At 40.3% G+C, this 14,238-nt stretch overlaps 1 protein-coding gene across 7 annotated transcripts in view; it reads right to left on the reverse strand.

Annotated features, from left to right (window-relative positions):
- The window catches only part of FAM184A (family with sequence similarity 184 member A), an 85,092-nt gene that overhangs the window by 39,928 nt on the left and 30,926 nt on the right, over nucleotides 1–14,238 (reverse strand). For all 7 annotated transcript variants that reach the window (XM_076333493.1, XM_076333492.1, XM_076333489.1 and 4 more), the window contains exons 3-6: nucleotides 12,324–12,459; nucleotides 8,454–8,635; nucleotides 7,608–7,805; nucleotides 1,244–1,366 (exon numbers count right to left, since the gene is read on the reverse strand). In XM_076333493.1, coding sequence (XP_076189608.1) covers nucleotides 1,244–1,366; nucleotides 7,608–7,805; nucleotides 8,454–8,635; nucleotides 12,324–12,459 — 639 coding nt within the window. The remainder of the gene's footprint in view (nucleotides 1–1,243; nucleotides 1,367–7,607; nucleotides 7,806–8,453; nucleotides 8,636–12,323; nucleotides 12,460–14,238) is intronic.

Below are 14,238 nucleotides of genomic sequence, written 5' to 3' on the forward strand. Positions count from 1 at the left end.
GTCTGAAGTACAAGGTACTCACAACTATCAGAAAGTACAGTCTCCTGTTTACCAGGTATTCATGACTGACTGATCAGCAGTGCTGCTGAGCTCTAAAGAGGGTAGGTTCAACTACTCTGGTAGCATATATTATCTGAGGTATACATATACACACCTGGTAAGTACTACTCTGGAAGTATATATTAATATATTGAATATATACTTTCAGAATATACACTTTAATATATAATAATTTAATACATTAACATGTATATTAATATAGTAATATACTGGTATATTAATATCAATATATAATATTTTAACATATAAGACTATATACTTTAAAATAATAATAATTTAATATATACTTTCAGAAGGGCAATCTTTCCCATTTATTAAAAACAAGCAGTTCTGTTCTAAAGCAGAGTTTAACATTTGTGCAAACTGCAAGCCACCAGAATTCAACAAACACCGGCTACCTCCAGAACTTGTACGGTATAGAAAATGGTAATGAAAAGTACCACTGCAAAAAAGTATTCATGCTTAAGTCTGTTTTAAAGGACACAATGAAATCATATGTATGGCCTGTTGAACAATGAAGCTGATGAATTATTTTCTTGAAACAAGGAAAACATTTCAGACAAGAATGGATTGATGGTTCTGATACCAGTAAGAATATATTTCTACTTTAAAAATATTCTATTATGAAGAAGTGGTGATTTCAAACTCAAAAAATTAAAACTGTATTGAGATACGATATATTTAACGTTGATTGCATATATTGCAAACATTGCAAATAATTTGGGTCTTACTATAAATAAGTATTTCATGTCATCTTTTGATGGAAATACATGAAGATCATCTGCAAGTCAGGAAGCTGACCAGAATTTACAATATGTTGATCGTAAACAAATATGGGTTTAAACACAGTTAATTTTCCCTCTGTCTCCTGACGTATTTTGTGTAGAGGTCTGTGCACCTAATGAGAAAATAAGCAGAGTTAAAACAAGAAAGGCTGTTTACGTCAACTGTTTTGTACCTCAATCTCTTTTGCTTTGTTAATTTTGTAAAGGACAAGAAAATCAGTGCTCAGAAGCAGTCAAGTAACTTATGTTTGAAGAATACTCCACTTAGAAATAAGGCACTAAACAGACTGAACAGCGTAGTCCTAGCTCTGTACTGGACTCTAAGCACAAAATCATTATTGATGAAATGTGGTCTAGTGCACAGGACCATTAGCTGATACAATTAAGTTAAACCTTGCCTCCTGATTGGCAGAAGTCAGTTTCGTTGTCAGCTCTTCCTTCAGGTTTTCCAGCTGCTGTCGGAGCTGATTCTTATCGTCCTCCAAATGCAGTTTCTCCTTCTCAAACTGCTGCTCCAACTCCTTCAGAAATAAGAAGGATGGAAGAAACATTAAATACTTGCCATATGGTCATTGCAAAGTACAGGTGCACCACATGAAAATTATTCCTCCTGGCATAAATATTCCTGATCTCAACGAGGAATTGTCCTTTCATTAAAGTGTTAAAACATGAGCATTTATTTCCTTTTATCATAGAATCATAAAATCATTAAGGTTGGAAAAGACCTCTAAGATCATCGAGTCCATCTGTCAACCCAACACCACCATGCCCACTAAACCATGTCCCTAAGCACCTCATCTACTCGTCTTTTAAATACCTCCAGGGATGGGGACTCAACCACTTCCCTGGGCAGCCTCTTCCAATGTTTCACCACTCTTTCAGTAAAGACATTTTTCCTCACGTCCAATCTAAACCTCCCCTGGTGCAACTTGAGGCCATTTCCTCTCGTCCTACCGCTTGTTACTTGGGAGAAGAGACCGACACCCACCTCGCTACAACCTCCTTTCAGGTAGTTGTAGAGAGCGATGAGGTCTCCCCTCAGCCTCCTCTTCTCCAGGCTAAACAACCCCAGTTCCCTCAGCCGCTCCTCATAAGACTTGTTCTCCAGACCCCTCACCAGCCTCGTTGCCCTTCTCTGGACACGCTCCAGCACCTCAACGTCCTTCTTGTAGTGAGGGGCCCAAAACTGAACACAGTATTCGAGGTGCGGCCTCACCAGTGCCGAGTACAGGGGCAGCATCACTTCCCTACGCCTGCTGGCCACACTATTTCTGATACAGGCCAGGATGCCATTGGCCTTCTTGGCCACCTGGGCACACTGCCGGCTCATGTTCAGCCGGCTGTCAACCAGCACCCCCAGGTCCTTTTCTGACAGGCAGCTTTCCAGCCACTCTTCCCCAAGCCTGTAGCGCTGCATGGGGTTGTTGTGGCCAAAGTGCAGGACCCGGCACTTGGCCTTGTTGAACCTCATACAGTTGGCCTGGGCCCATCGATCCAGCCTGTCCAGGTCCCTCTGCAGAGCCTTCCTACCCTTGAGCAGATCAACACTCCCACCCAACTTGGTGTCATCTGCAAACTCACTGAGGGTGCACTCAATCCCCTTATTCAGATCATCGATAAAGATATTGAACAAGACCGGCCCCAAAACTGAGCGCTGGGGAACACCGCTCGTGACCGGCTGCCAACTGGATTGAACTCCATTCACCACAACTCTCTGGGCCCGGCCGTCCAGACAGTTTTTTACCCAGCACAGAGTACACCTGTCTAAGCCGTGAGCCGCCAGCTTCTCTAGGAGAATGCTGTGGGAGACGGTGTCAAAGGCCTTACTGAAGTCCAGGTAGACCACATCCACAGCCTTTCCCTCATCCACTAGGCGGGTCACCTGGTCATAGAAGGAGATCAGGTTGGTCAAGCAGGACCTGCCTCTCATGAACCCGTGCTGGCTGGGCCTGATCCCCTGGTTGTCCTGCACATGCCTTGTGAGCACCCTCAAGATGAACCGCTCCATAACCTTCCCCAGCACCGAGGTCAGGCTGACAGGCCTGTAGTTCCCCGGATCCTCCTTCCGGCCCTTCTTGTAGATGGGCGTCACATTGGCAAGCCTCCAGTCATCCGGGACCTCCCCGGTTAGCCAGGACTGCTGATAAATGATGGAGAGTGGCTTGGCGAGCTCCTCCGCCAGCTCCCTCAGCACTCTCGGGTGGATCCCATCCGGCCCCATAGACTTGTGAGCATCCAGGTGGTGTAGCAGGTCGTTAACTGCTTCCTCTTGGATTATGGGGGGTTCATCCTGCTCGCCGTCCCTGTCTTCCAGCTCAGGGGGCCGAGTACCCTGAGGATAACTGGTCTGCCTGTTAAAGACTGAGGCAAAGAAGGCATTAAGTACCTCAGCCTTTTCCTCATTCTCGGTGACAATGTTCCCCCCCCGCATCCAATAAAGGATGGAGATTCTCCTTGGCTCTTTTCTTGTCATTAATATATTTGTAAAAACATTTTTTGTTGTCTCTAACGACAGCGGCCAGATTGCGTTCTAGCTGGGCTTTTGCCTTTCTCATTTCTTCTCTGCACGACCTAACAAGATCCCTGTACTCTTCTTGAGTCGCCTGCCCCTTCTTCCACAAGCGGTAAACTCTCCTTTTTTTCCTGAGTCCCAGGAAGAGCTCCCCGTTCAGCCAGGCCGGTCGTCTTCCCCGCCCGTTCTTCTCATGGTGTCCGGGGACAGCCTGCTCCTGTGCCTTTAAGACTTCCTTCTTGAAGAATGTCCAGCCTTCCTGGACCCCTTTGCCCTTCAGGACTGTCTCCCAAGGGACTCTCTCAACCAGTGTCCTGAACAGGCCAAAGTCCGCCCTCCAGAAGTCCATGGTTGTGGTTTTGCTGGCTCCCCTCCTTACTTCACCGAGAATCAAGAATTCTATCATTTCATGGTCGCTAAGCCCAAGACGGCCTCCGGCCACCACATCTCCCACCAATCTTCTGTTAGTAAACAGCAGGTCAAGCGAGACACCTCCCCTGGTAGGCTCACTTACCAGCTGTGTCAGGAAGTTGTCTTCCACACACTCCAGGAACCTCCCAGACTGTTTCCTCTCTGCCGTGTTGTATTTCCAGCAGACGTCTGGGAAGTTGAAGTCCCCCATGAGAACAAGGGCTAGCGATTGACAGACTTCTGCCAGCCACTTGCAGAACACTTCATCCGCCTCTTCATCCTGGTTGGGTGGTCTATAACAGACTCCCAGCAGGATATCTGCCTCGTTGGCCTTCCCCCTCATCCTTACCCATAAACACTCAACCGTACCATCATCACATCATTGAGCTCTATACAATCGAAACACTCCCTAACATACAGGGCCACCCCACCGCCTCTCCTTCCTCCCCTGTCCCTTCTGAAGAGTTTATAGCCATCCATTGCAGCACTCCAATCGTGGGAGTCATCCCACGATGTTTCTGTGATGGCGACTAAGTCATATCTCTCCCGCTGCACAATGGCTTCCAGCTCCTCCTGCTTGCCGCCCATGCTGCGCGCATTGGGGTAGATGCACTTGAGCTGGGCTATCGATTTCGCCCCCAGCATTGGCATGCCACCCCTAGGCTCATCTCTAGTGAGCCTGGTTTTATCCCCTTCCTCCTTCGAAACTATTTTACAATGGATGCCTTATTTTTTCAGTTCATTTTCTAATCTAACATGCTTGATTAATCACAAAATAAAGACAAACAGGAATTTCTTCTCAATTACTAGTTTCACTTCGCACTTAATTATCAAAATCATTAAAACTATCTACTTTCACAGTTTTTCAATCTGAGTTAACAGAATGCAGTTTTCACTTTTTATAAAATTAAACTGATAACATGCTTATCCTTCAGCCTTTACCCATTTATCTCCTACACATAATCTCTACAGAAAATAGTAAAGCTTAAAAACTAGTCTGAGCTTTGGGCAGTTTTTCAGGCTGTTAGAATAAATGAAAAAAAGCCTCACACCATATCTATAAAATTTATGTAGAATCAAAAGAAAGCAACAATTAGTCTTCAAGTTCAACTATATGGAAAGAATCAAATAGCACCTTTGTTTTCATTTGATCTCTGTGGAGTAATAGCCAAATTCTGAAAACAACTCTGTTGGATGAATTATATTTCTCTTACATGAGCCTATGTTGTATATGTATTTGTTAGAAACTTTTTTCTTTTTTTAAGGGAAACTATAAATGTATACTTCAGCTTTACTAATATTCAGAATATATTTTCAGAAGAACAATTTCTGTCACAAAATACTTAACATGAAACATGTTAAAATTAAGAGCTTTATTATATATTCCAGTGGAATATACTATATAATTTATTATACCACAAAGCCTCCTTGAAGAAAATTAAAGTTGCCAGGTAAGGTGCTCCAGAGCCAGGTAATACAAGACTTCAAGGTCCTCTATGCAGCTACAGAGGCTCCTTTATTAACTCCCTCCTAGGGGTTCAGCTGTAATGCAACGCTTAGCATCGATTCAGTCCCTCTGTGTAGCCCTAGGCTCAGATTTCTGAGAAATCAATAATATCTCAGAAACAGCTATGAAAGTACATAGACCAGAACCATGCACGAAACAAAAAGTACAACTGCAGGCATTGGTAAGATTGCAGACACAGGGAGAGTTAAGAGCTCAAGAATTCAAGAGGAAAAAGACTGTCATGAAAAGGTATAAAACGAAGGAAAAATAAGAGAGCTGGAAGACAGCAACTTAGTGTCATCCAGCCCGTTCCAAGGAGCAACAGAGGCTGACCCTTCCTCATCCAAAAACAGACTCAAGTGTTTTGCTGGGGGTGGTAAGCACTTTAAGCTTAGTAGCTTGTTAGTTCTAGCACTCCATTAGGGCGTGCAACAGGCAATAAATAATCTGTGTATAAACTGCTTGCGCAATCTCTTTGTTCATGGCAGAAGTTGGACAGAGTGACAAAACAGAGGGTTACACTTTCAATAATACATTGCTATACAATGTAACTCAACAAGCGCGTGTTTTCTTCACCGGGCCCAGATCAATCACCACATGGGACAAATGATGCTTGCTAAATGAGACTTGCTCAATTTTTCTTGTTTGCACTGTGAAATCTGCTGTCTGCAAAATCTCACTAGTGCTATTCAGACCCTATTCTGATAACTGAGTAATTAGTTCTTTTATAAACTATTTACTTGTCAGTACAGCTGTGCAGTACTGCAAAATTATTAGCAGCTCTATTTTCATAATCCTCCTATGAACTGACGCCATTTTTACAGCTCATTTTATAGATGGAAGAATTGAAAGAACGAGATATATTTAAGCCATTTCTCGAGTCCTGTTCTCACTCTTCAGAATTCTCTTCTGTTCCATTTTTTTCCAAATACTTCCAAACCCCAGATGCCTTTCCCAGTCTTCCAGTCCCAATAAATCTTCATGTCCTCTATCCCAAGGCTCCTTGTACCATGCTTCTTCCTCCAATTAAATTCAACTCTTCTCCGCATTTGAGACTGACTGTTTCTTCCTTGAATTGCTCAAGCAACACATGTGCTTAGCGAGACAGGTTTGACAGAGGAGACAGTACGCTGATTAAGATTTACTGAGATCTTGACCCTGACACCTTTTCATAGTTATTTTTCCCTTGCTAAAACCAAGTTTCACATTTCTCACATTTATAGAGGTGTTCCCTATTTTAACTAATTTAATGATTTAAGAACAAACATTTAATGATATCTTTTGTTTTATTCTCTACATTGTTTTAATAACAAAAGAAAACAAAACAAAAGAACCCCACATCTTACTGAAGTAAAAGAAAAATAATCCCAGAAACCCTTAAGAGACATTGTATTAATAACAGGCATGTTTTAAGTTACAAAGAAAGTAAACCTGAAAGATCAGACGCATGTATGTCTCAGAGAACTACTTCCATTACTGGGAGACATGAAAAAAAATCTTTGGGGTTTATTCAAATAAAACTAAGCAGCAACACACCAGTAAAATAATTTCAAAAAAAATCAGTCCAAGATGTCACATCACTAACTACAACTGTGCTTCTTGGTATATTTCCTGTGAACACACCAGAGGAGCATAACAAAGCCTTAAATTAAATAATTAGTATTTATCCCGTATTTACTGTATAAGGCAAAATTTGTGTATAATGGACATACAATCAGATTAGGAAATAATAATTCAAAATTGGTCCTCTCATTCATCCCAACGAAGAAAAGGCCAATTTTGTGAAACAAAAGAGCCTTTCAGTTTCAGGATTCCAGTCAAAGGTAAATGCATAGTCGATATACAGTTAGCATAATTTTATGATCTAAGTTAGGAACAGCTGTTGTCGTCTACTGAGTATGCATATAGTCAAGTACTAATATAATATTTTTTTTTTACTTCTGGACTGTTTATGAAAATTTTAAATAAATATTAAAGTAACATAATCTTTCATCTCCTTCAGAAGAACTGATCTTGAGTGATATACCAAACTATGAATATGGGTCACGAAACCTGGAAAAACACACCTACTATACTCGAAAAAGAAGTTGTATTGAGTTGAGAATTTCTCTTCTGTATCCAGACAAATCACAGTACACATGCTGCTCTTTTTTTTTTTTTGGCAAGATACATATTCTTTTAACAAAGGCTATGCAGTTTCTTCAGAGAGGCACAGCAGATCTGCAGGTAACTCCAAATAAAACTTGCCATACAACAAAATCATGCAGTACAAGGTTCAAACTAACGTTTGCTTTTTGTAATATGTTTGATTATTAAGAAAACACAAACCTACCATCTGCAGTTTTTTCTTATCCTTATTAGCATTACTGTGTGCAGCCTCAATTGCAGTATGGTGTTTCCATGCCAATTCTTCTAAGGTCTTGGAATGAGCCTCCTTTAACTGTGCAGCCTCTCCTTCCAATCTTGCTTGCAATTTTACCAGCTCCTTCTCATAATATTCACGTTGTGTCTCCCTTGCTTCATTTACTTTCTATAAAAGACAAATGCAATCATTTCTATTAAACGGTTAAAAAAATCTGAAAAGAGGAAAAAATATGAAAACCATAACTGATGAAATAAATCTACAGAAATTAACTTCCATATAAAACAAATTTATATAGCAAACACTATGCACAGACTAAATAAATCAATATCCAAAAAGGTAGTTTCAATATAACGATGCAAAACAATATATCTATATTAAAATCTATTTTTTGCTCTATTTAATCTGGGGAAACAGCAATAGGGTATCAAGCCTATAGAAAATTTCAGTTCAGTAGTTTCAAACACGTTCAGCACATTTGCAGAGAATGGCTTTTTTAATTGTTCATTAACCATTTCACATTTCTCCTTACTGAGATACTTTAGATACTAGGCATCTACACACGAGGTCACAAATTAAATAAAATTGTTAAAAGATGTCCAAAGCAGTCACATCTAATCTGACTTCCCTCTACTCTCACTTTACACTCTACATTAGTCATTCTATGTTGCTACACGAGATACACTTGGAACATACTACTACTGGTCCTAGTCCAGTCACATCAAACAAAAATTAAAAAAAAAAAAAAAAAATCATTTTTTCTTAGAATTCTAGGTCTTTTGTTTTTATCCAACTAAAGCAAATAATCTGTTTAACCTTCTCCAAGGCCAGAATTTGCTGCCTTTGTCGCTCATCCAGACTCTGTGTTTTGCTTTGTAGTAAGTTTCTTTCCTCTTCCAGTTGGGATAATTTTTCTTTTAATCTAGACTTTTCTGATTCCAAATCTCTGATTGTAACTTCTTGAGTCATTTGAGTAGCTTGAAGCATTCCAATGTGACCTAGAAACAAAACAGCTCTTTAAAACCTCACAGCATTGGTTTCATGGAATCGAAGTACACATTGATACTTCAGTGATTTCTAGAACTACAGCTCTATGGAAGCTTTCACATGGATCTCCATTATCTTCACAGCAATGCTTACCTTCACCTCCACTTCTCCCTTTTTTAGTTTTATTGTAAAATGTCCAACAACAGTGGAGCATTTGGTTCTGCGGCTCCTTTAGTTTCAATTTTCCTGGTTCGAAGTTGCATATTGACTCCAAGAGAAAGCAGAGGTAGGCAATAGTATCAACACGGACAGTCTATCTTGAAGAACTTACCCCACCTAAAAACCCCACGATAAGCTACACAACAGAAAGCAGAACATTGAAGTCTAATGGTAAAGATGTTATTGTTTTATCAAACTCATAATTTAACCAGCATGCTAGGTATAGCAGCTAAAGCTATGTAAAACTTAAGGAATTACACTTTTTTTATTTTGCTATAGGGGTATGACTAAAAAAATGTAACAGAACTCATTCTCTCCATAGTAAAGTATGATCTAAATCCTTGCAGGTTAGGGGCTTGCTTTTAATTTCTTTATATATATTAAAAAAAAAAAAATCTACAAAGCTAGACAGTATAATCATCTGTCCTTCACATCACCAGTGGAAAAAGGTTTATGACTTCAAAATTTTTGTCCTTTTTCTTCTAATTTATACCTGTATTATTGAAAATACTACTACCAGGTAACTGATTAAAGCAGTGAAACTCTTGTTATTCTGGGAAAGGCTTAGGAGGGGATAGAGACCATTTTGGAAAAGAGGATGCTCCTAGGTTTGTTCAATTGAAAGACAAGAGAGGGGATATTCTCCCATTATTTTAACATCTTTGTAGAAGCATCATGAAGTCATACCTAAGCTGACATTCCACGTTGGAATGGATTCTTTTGACGGAAACACCTTATTATCCCTTTCATAAATTGTGTGACCTAGACATGTTTGAAATATGCCTTTTAAAAATTAGCATATGATAAAATGAAGTGGTAAAACAGACTTTAAGGATTATACAGAGACCCTTAACAGTTTCACATAAAGGGAGCATCCAGGTAAGAAAATGTATTATTTACTCAGAATAAATTTTTTTATTATTTTTGTAGTCACAACTTTTAGGAGAGACCTCCCCCCCTATTTTATTATAACCTTAAAAAAATGACAGATTAGTTGAGTTTTAATAACAAAGTATTGCTTTTAAATTTAAGTTACTAAGAAATAACTAAGAAAGTGGACTGTGTGTCAGTTTCTCACAAGGCAAAACCACTGAGCCTCCCAATTCATTTCCATCTGTGGTTAAAACAAGACGTGTCAGAAAGGAAATTGTTTTAGTCTTTGTTGTCTGTGGACACCGATGTGACGGGAAGGTCAGTAAGATATGGAATAGAATTTGGCCACGAAAAATGCTTCAAAATTAGTACTATTTTTATAAACAATGCACATCTCTAATTGTACTAAGCCCTGAAGAATCCTAAGAATCATTTTGGCATTTTCGTGTGATAAAACTAAAAACTGAAGAGAACAAGTACGCTTAACTTCTGTAACGCTTCAAAAACTACCTTGTTGCAAAAGTTCAGCCATTTAAGAAATGTATTTGCAAACCGAGATTTCAGAATGTAACAAGGAGAATACTTGTACAAGAATTTCCAGTTTGTCAGGAAGTATTACATCCATGCATATTTTATTGCAAGCGCACACACACACTGATCTAGAGCTTTTGTCCTAGCAATACTGACACACAATAGCGGTTTCCCATTCCTCGCGCTCTACACAGAAGGTATGAAACGCAGCAGTTTCCTTTCAAGTTTAGAATCTCAGGATAAATGGAAGAAGAATATATTAATTTCCCATAATAGGCTTAATACACTCAAATTGCAATACAATGAGTAAATATTTTGAATGGTAATTAAGTATGAGAATTTAGTTTCTTTGGGGCAGGATTTTTGACTTCCAAGTGTGAGCTGAAAAATCAAAGGAGATGGCAGCGGGCCAGTGTCGGAAACGATTTCCAAACAGGCTGGTAATCAATTATACGACACACTAATGGCTTGGTGACACGACTGTAACCAGGGCTCCTGGTTCTCGTTGCACAGCAAGGTGCTGTAAAGCAAAGATGTACTATCGACAGTGCCACTGAGCTCAGCAACAGCGTAGACACGCTGCAATTTCTGGTGAAGCTAAAAACCTCGGTGCCAGAGGAATCCAGTGCTGGACTCACGGTCTAGATGACTCTGCCATCAGTAGTAAGGAAAAATAGCCTGGATATTTGTGTCCAGTAAATCTGGGGCTGGCTGCTGAACTTCTGCCATGCTTCTGCCTAAGGAAAGAAACAGGAATGGCCAAAGAGTGTATGAGAACAGGTTTTCTTTCTCCAGCAGTCTCAGGTCATGAATTTTTCTATGAGTGCCTCACACATCACTTTTTGGAGGGTCAGATTCCCATTTGAGGTCTTCTTAGCAGGAAGCCCATTCCTTTTAGCTATTTACATCCAGTAGGACCTTCCAGTCTCGGGTCCCAGCTGGCCTGTACATTGTCCAAACATACAGCCCAGACTATTCCTAGCCCTTACCTTAGCTAGCTCATCTATGCCGCTTGTCCTAGACATGAAGTTCTCCTAGGCAGCAGACACACTCAGTCCATCTGCAGGAACTGCTTCATTATTTGAAGAACAGAAATAAAGCCTTGATACAGGCCACAGTCACATACACAGATGAGGGCTAGGCCACATGTAGCCAGCTAATAGTAAGCTATTACAGTAATAGTAAATATAGTATATAATATAAATAGTAAACAATTACAGTATTAGCAAGTTAATGCTGTGAAGTATTTTCTGGCCCTAAGGCCGACTGGCACAGTCTGGCAACATCCCAGCCTTCAAAACAATGTGATCTTATCCAAACCGACTTTTGGGAAGGGCCCCTGGGCTTGTGCTAACTCGTGTGGAAAATAATCAGGTATTTCTACGATTGGTCTAGTTGAACAAGGCCAAAGATAAGCCGGGGGCTTATTTTTAGCCTACAGTCCTACCTACAGCATAGTTAACCAAGTTCAAGCATTTGGGCCCAGGCCTATGCCCTACCACTAAGCCATTTACTAGAGAAACAATGCCAATAAGTTAAAGCCCACACGCGTACAGGCAAAACTTAAACCATTTTCTATGCCTTTCCATATGCCAATGAGCACAGAGAACTCGAGAAAACAGTTATAAAGAAAACCCTAACAGATTTATTAACTGATAAGCTGCAAGCCTTCTGACAGTAGGTGTAAAGCGAAGTACCGCAGTCTGAGCAAAAAGACAAGGCAACTGAAAAACGATGGAGAAACAGGAAGCATGTCTCAGTGAATATGCGGAGAACAGATACACAGCAGAAGCATTCTGCACAAGTGCGGTTAGGGCAAGAAATTCCAAGGCCTGGAAGATGCGTACATGCCATACAAAGTAGAACATTTGGACAAATAAGTACACAGAAAAAGAATCATAGGTACGATGCATATGATATCAAAACAGTTTAAAAAACCCAAAACTTGTCAGAAACATCTGTGGGCAGCATTGAACAGTCTTTAGGCACTCTAAACCTGCACAAAGTAAACAGAAAAAGGAAAGGCTAGAATAAATAGATTAAGTTCATTTCAGATTAAGTTGCTGACATACATACTGGCTTTGAGAACAAGATCAGTGGCCTGTTGCTGTAAGCGCTCTCTAGCAGCTGCTAGCTCACTTTCCACTTCTTTGTGTTTGCTTAACAATGACATCTCCTCCTCCTTCACATCATCTAGCTGTTTTTGAAGAACCTAGAGGAAGAACAGTATAATGCCTGTTATCATTATATACAATCATGTTTAAATTTAAATGAGCATTAGGTTAAAATGTACAGAAAAGACCCTTCAGCAAACAAGTTTTATTTATACAAAAGCTGAAATCTTGTAATATTACCATCATATTCATTTTGTATTGTGTGTTGAAGCACTACAAGATACTGGATATATGGCATGACAAGGATGCATAAGAGAAATGTGACAATATTCAAAAAGGTAGATGAAAAATAAAAATGGTAAAATGGTCCACAGAGTTTGGGGGCCAATTTGAGAAACCTGGTTTCTGGTATCTGAGAGTTCTTCACATTGAAGAATACATTGTATGTTCACGGCAGTTCACAGTGTCCTTCATTGCAACTGTCAGTGTTCAGCCCTGACACAGATTAAGCTGCACGTGGATATACATAACATGAGAGCTAGGGAATTAGTTAAATTAAACTTTTAGTATGTTTTAAGTCAGATGTACTGATTCACAATAGCATATCTTGGGTAGTGTGATGATGATGTGTTCTCAGCCACGCAGGAAGGAAAAGGAAATCTTGTTCTGTTTTGAAAGGAAAGCTAGATTTCTCATCATTCAAGTCACTGGAATAGTAAAGGGTCATTTCAGAAACTAAAGCAGGAAATAGAATTGGGGAAAACACTGGACAGGACGTGTAACGAAACACAGACACCAGAACTGGTGAGATTATGCCTTTGATCACCTGATGATCAGAGCAGGACCTGACTTAAAACCTGCTGCAAATACTGTACTAGACTCTTCCTCTTCTTTGGAACCAAGATGAACTCCTTTATTGCAGGAATGATCAACATACAGTGGGTTTCCTCTTTGCTGCAGCTTGCCAGAAACCCACCTCCTTGATGTAGTCAATTGAAAGGCAAGAGTGTTGCTTCGTTAATTGAACAGAGTTGGAAATGAACTTTTGGAAGGCCCCTTGGGAAACTGGGAAAAGGTATTCTGAATTTAACATCTGATAAAGGTGGCAGTCTTCTTTCACTATACCCCGTAGCCTTTACACAAGAAGGAAGGATAGTCCAAAAGATGGAGTGGAATTAGACTGTAAATGGGAAAAGCTCATGGCCCATCTCAGCTCTACCCAATGATGCTTCCAAAATTACTATGACCATCACATTTAAGGTACTTCTGGCTTTGAAACTTGAAAGTAACTACAAATGCAAAAGACGATACTCAAGCTTACCCACAGAGATCACTGTTCTCCAGGCCTCAGCACAGCTACCAAAACCCAAGCAGAATTTCACAGAATCTCTTCCTTAAGTCCAGCATACCCAGTCTTATTTTTTGCTGACCAAAAGAATTCACAGTCTTTGTATTTCTGGGATGTCTTGTCCTTCTTTAAGGACAAAAAACTTCAGTATCTAAATAACACTGTGTTGTGGTTTAACCTGGTAAGCAGCTAAGTACCACACAGTCACTCACTCACTAACCCCCAGAAGGATGGGGGAGAGAATCAGAAGAGTAAAAGTGAGAAAACTTGTGGGTTGAGATAAAGTAGTTTAATAAGGAGAGCAAAAATCACACACGCAAGCAAAACAAAACAAGGAATTCATTCACTCCTTCCCATCGGCAGGCAGGTGTTCAGCCATCTCCAGGAAAGCAGGGCTCCATCACGCATAATGGTTACTTGGGAAGACGAACACCACCACGTGCAATGGTTACTTGGGAAGATGAACACCATCACTCCGAACGTCCCCCCTTCCTCCTTCTTCCCCCGGCTTTTATTGCTGAGCATGACG

The sequence above is a fragment of the Aptenodytes patagonicus genome, chromosome 3, assembly GCF_965638725.1.
Source record: "Aptenodytes patagonicus chromosome 3, bAptPat1.pri.cur, whole genome shotgun sequence".
NCBI lineage: Eukaryota > Metazoa > Chordata > Aves > Sphenisciformes > Spheniscidae > Aptenodytes > Aptenodytes patagonicus.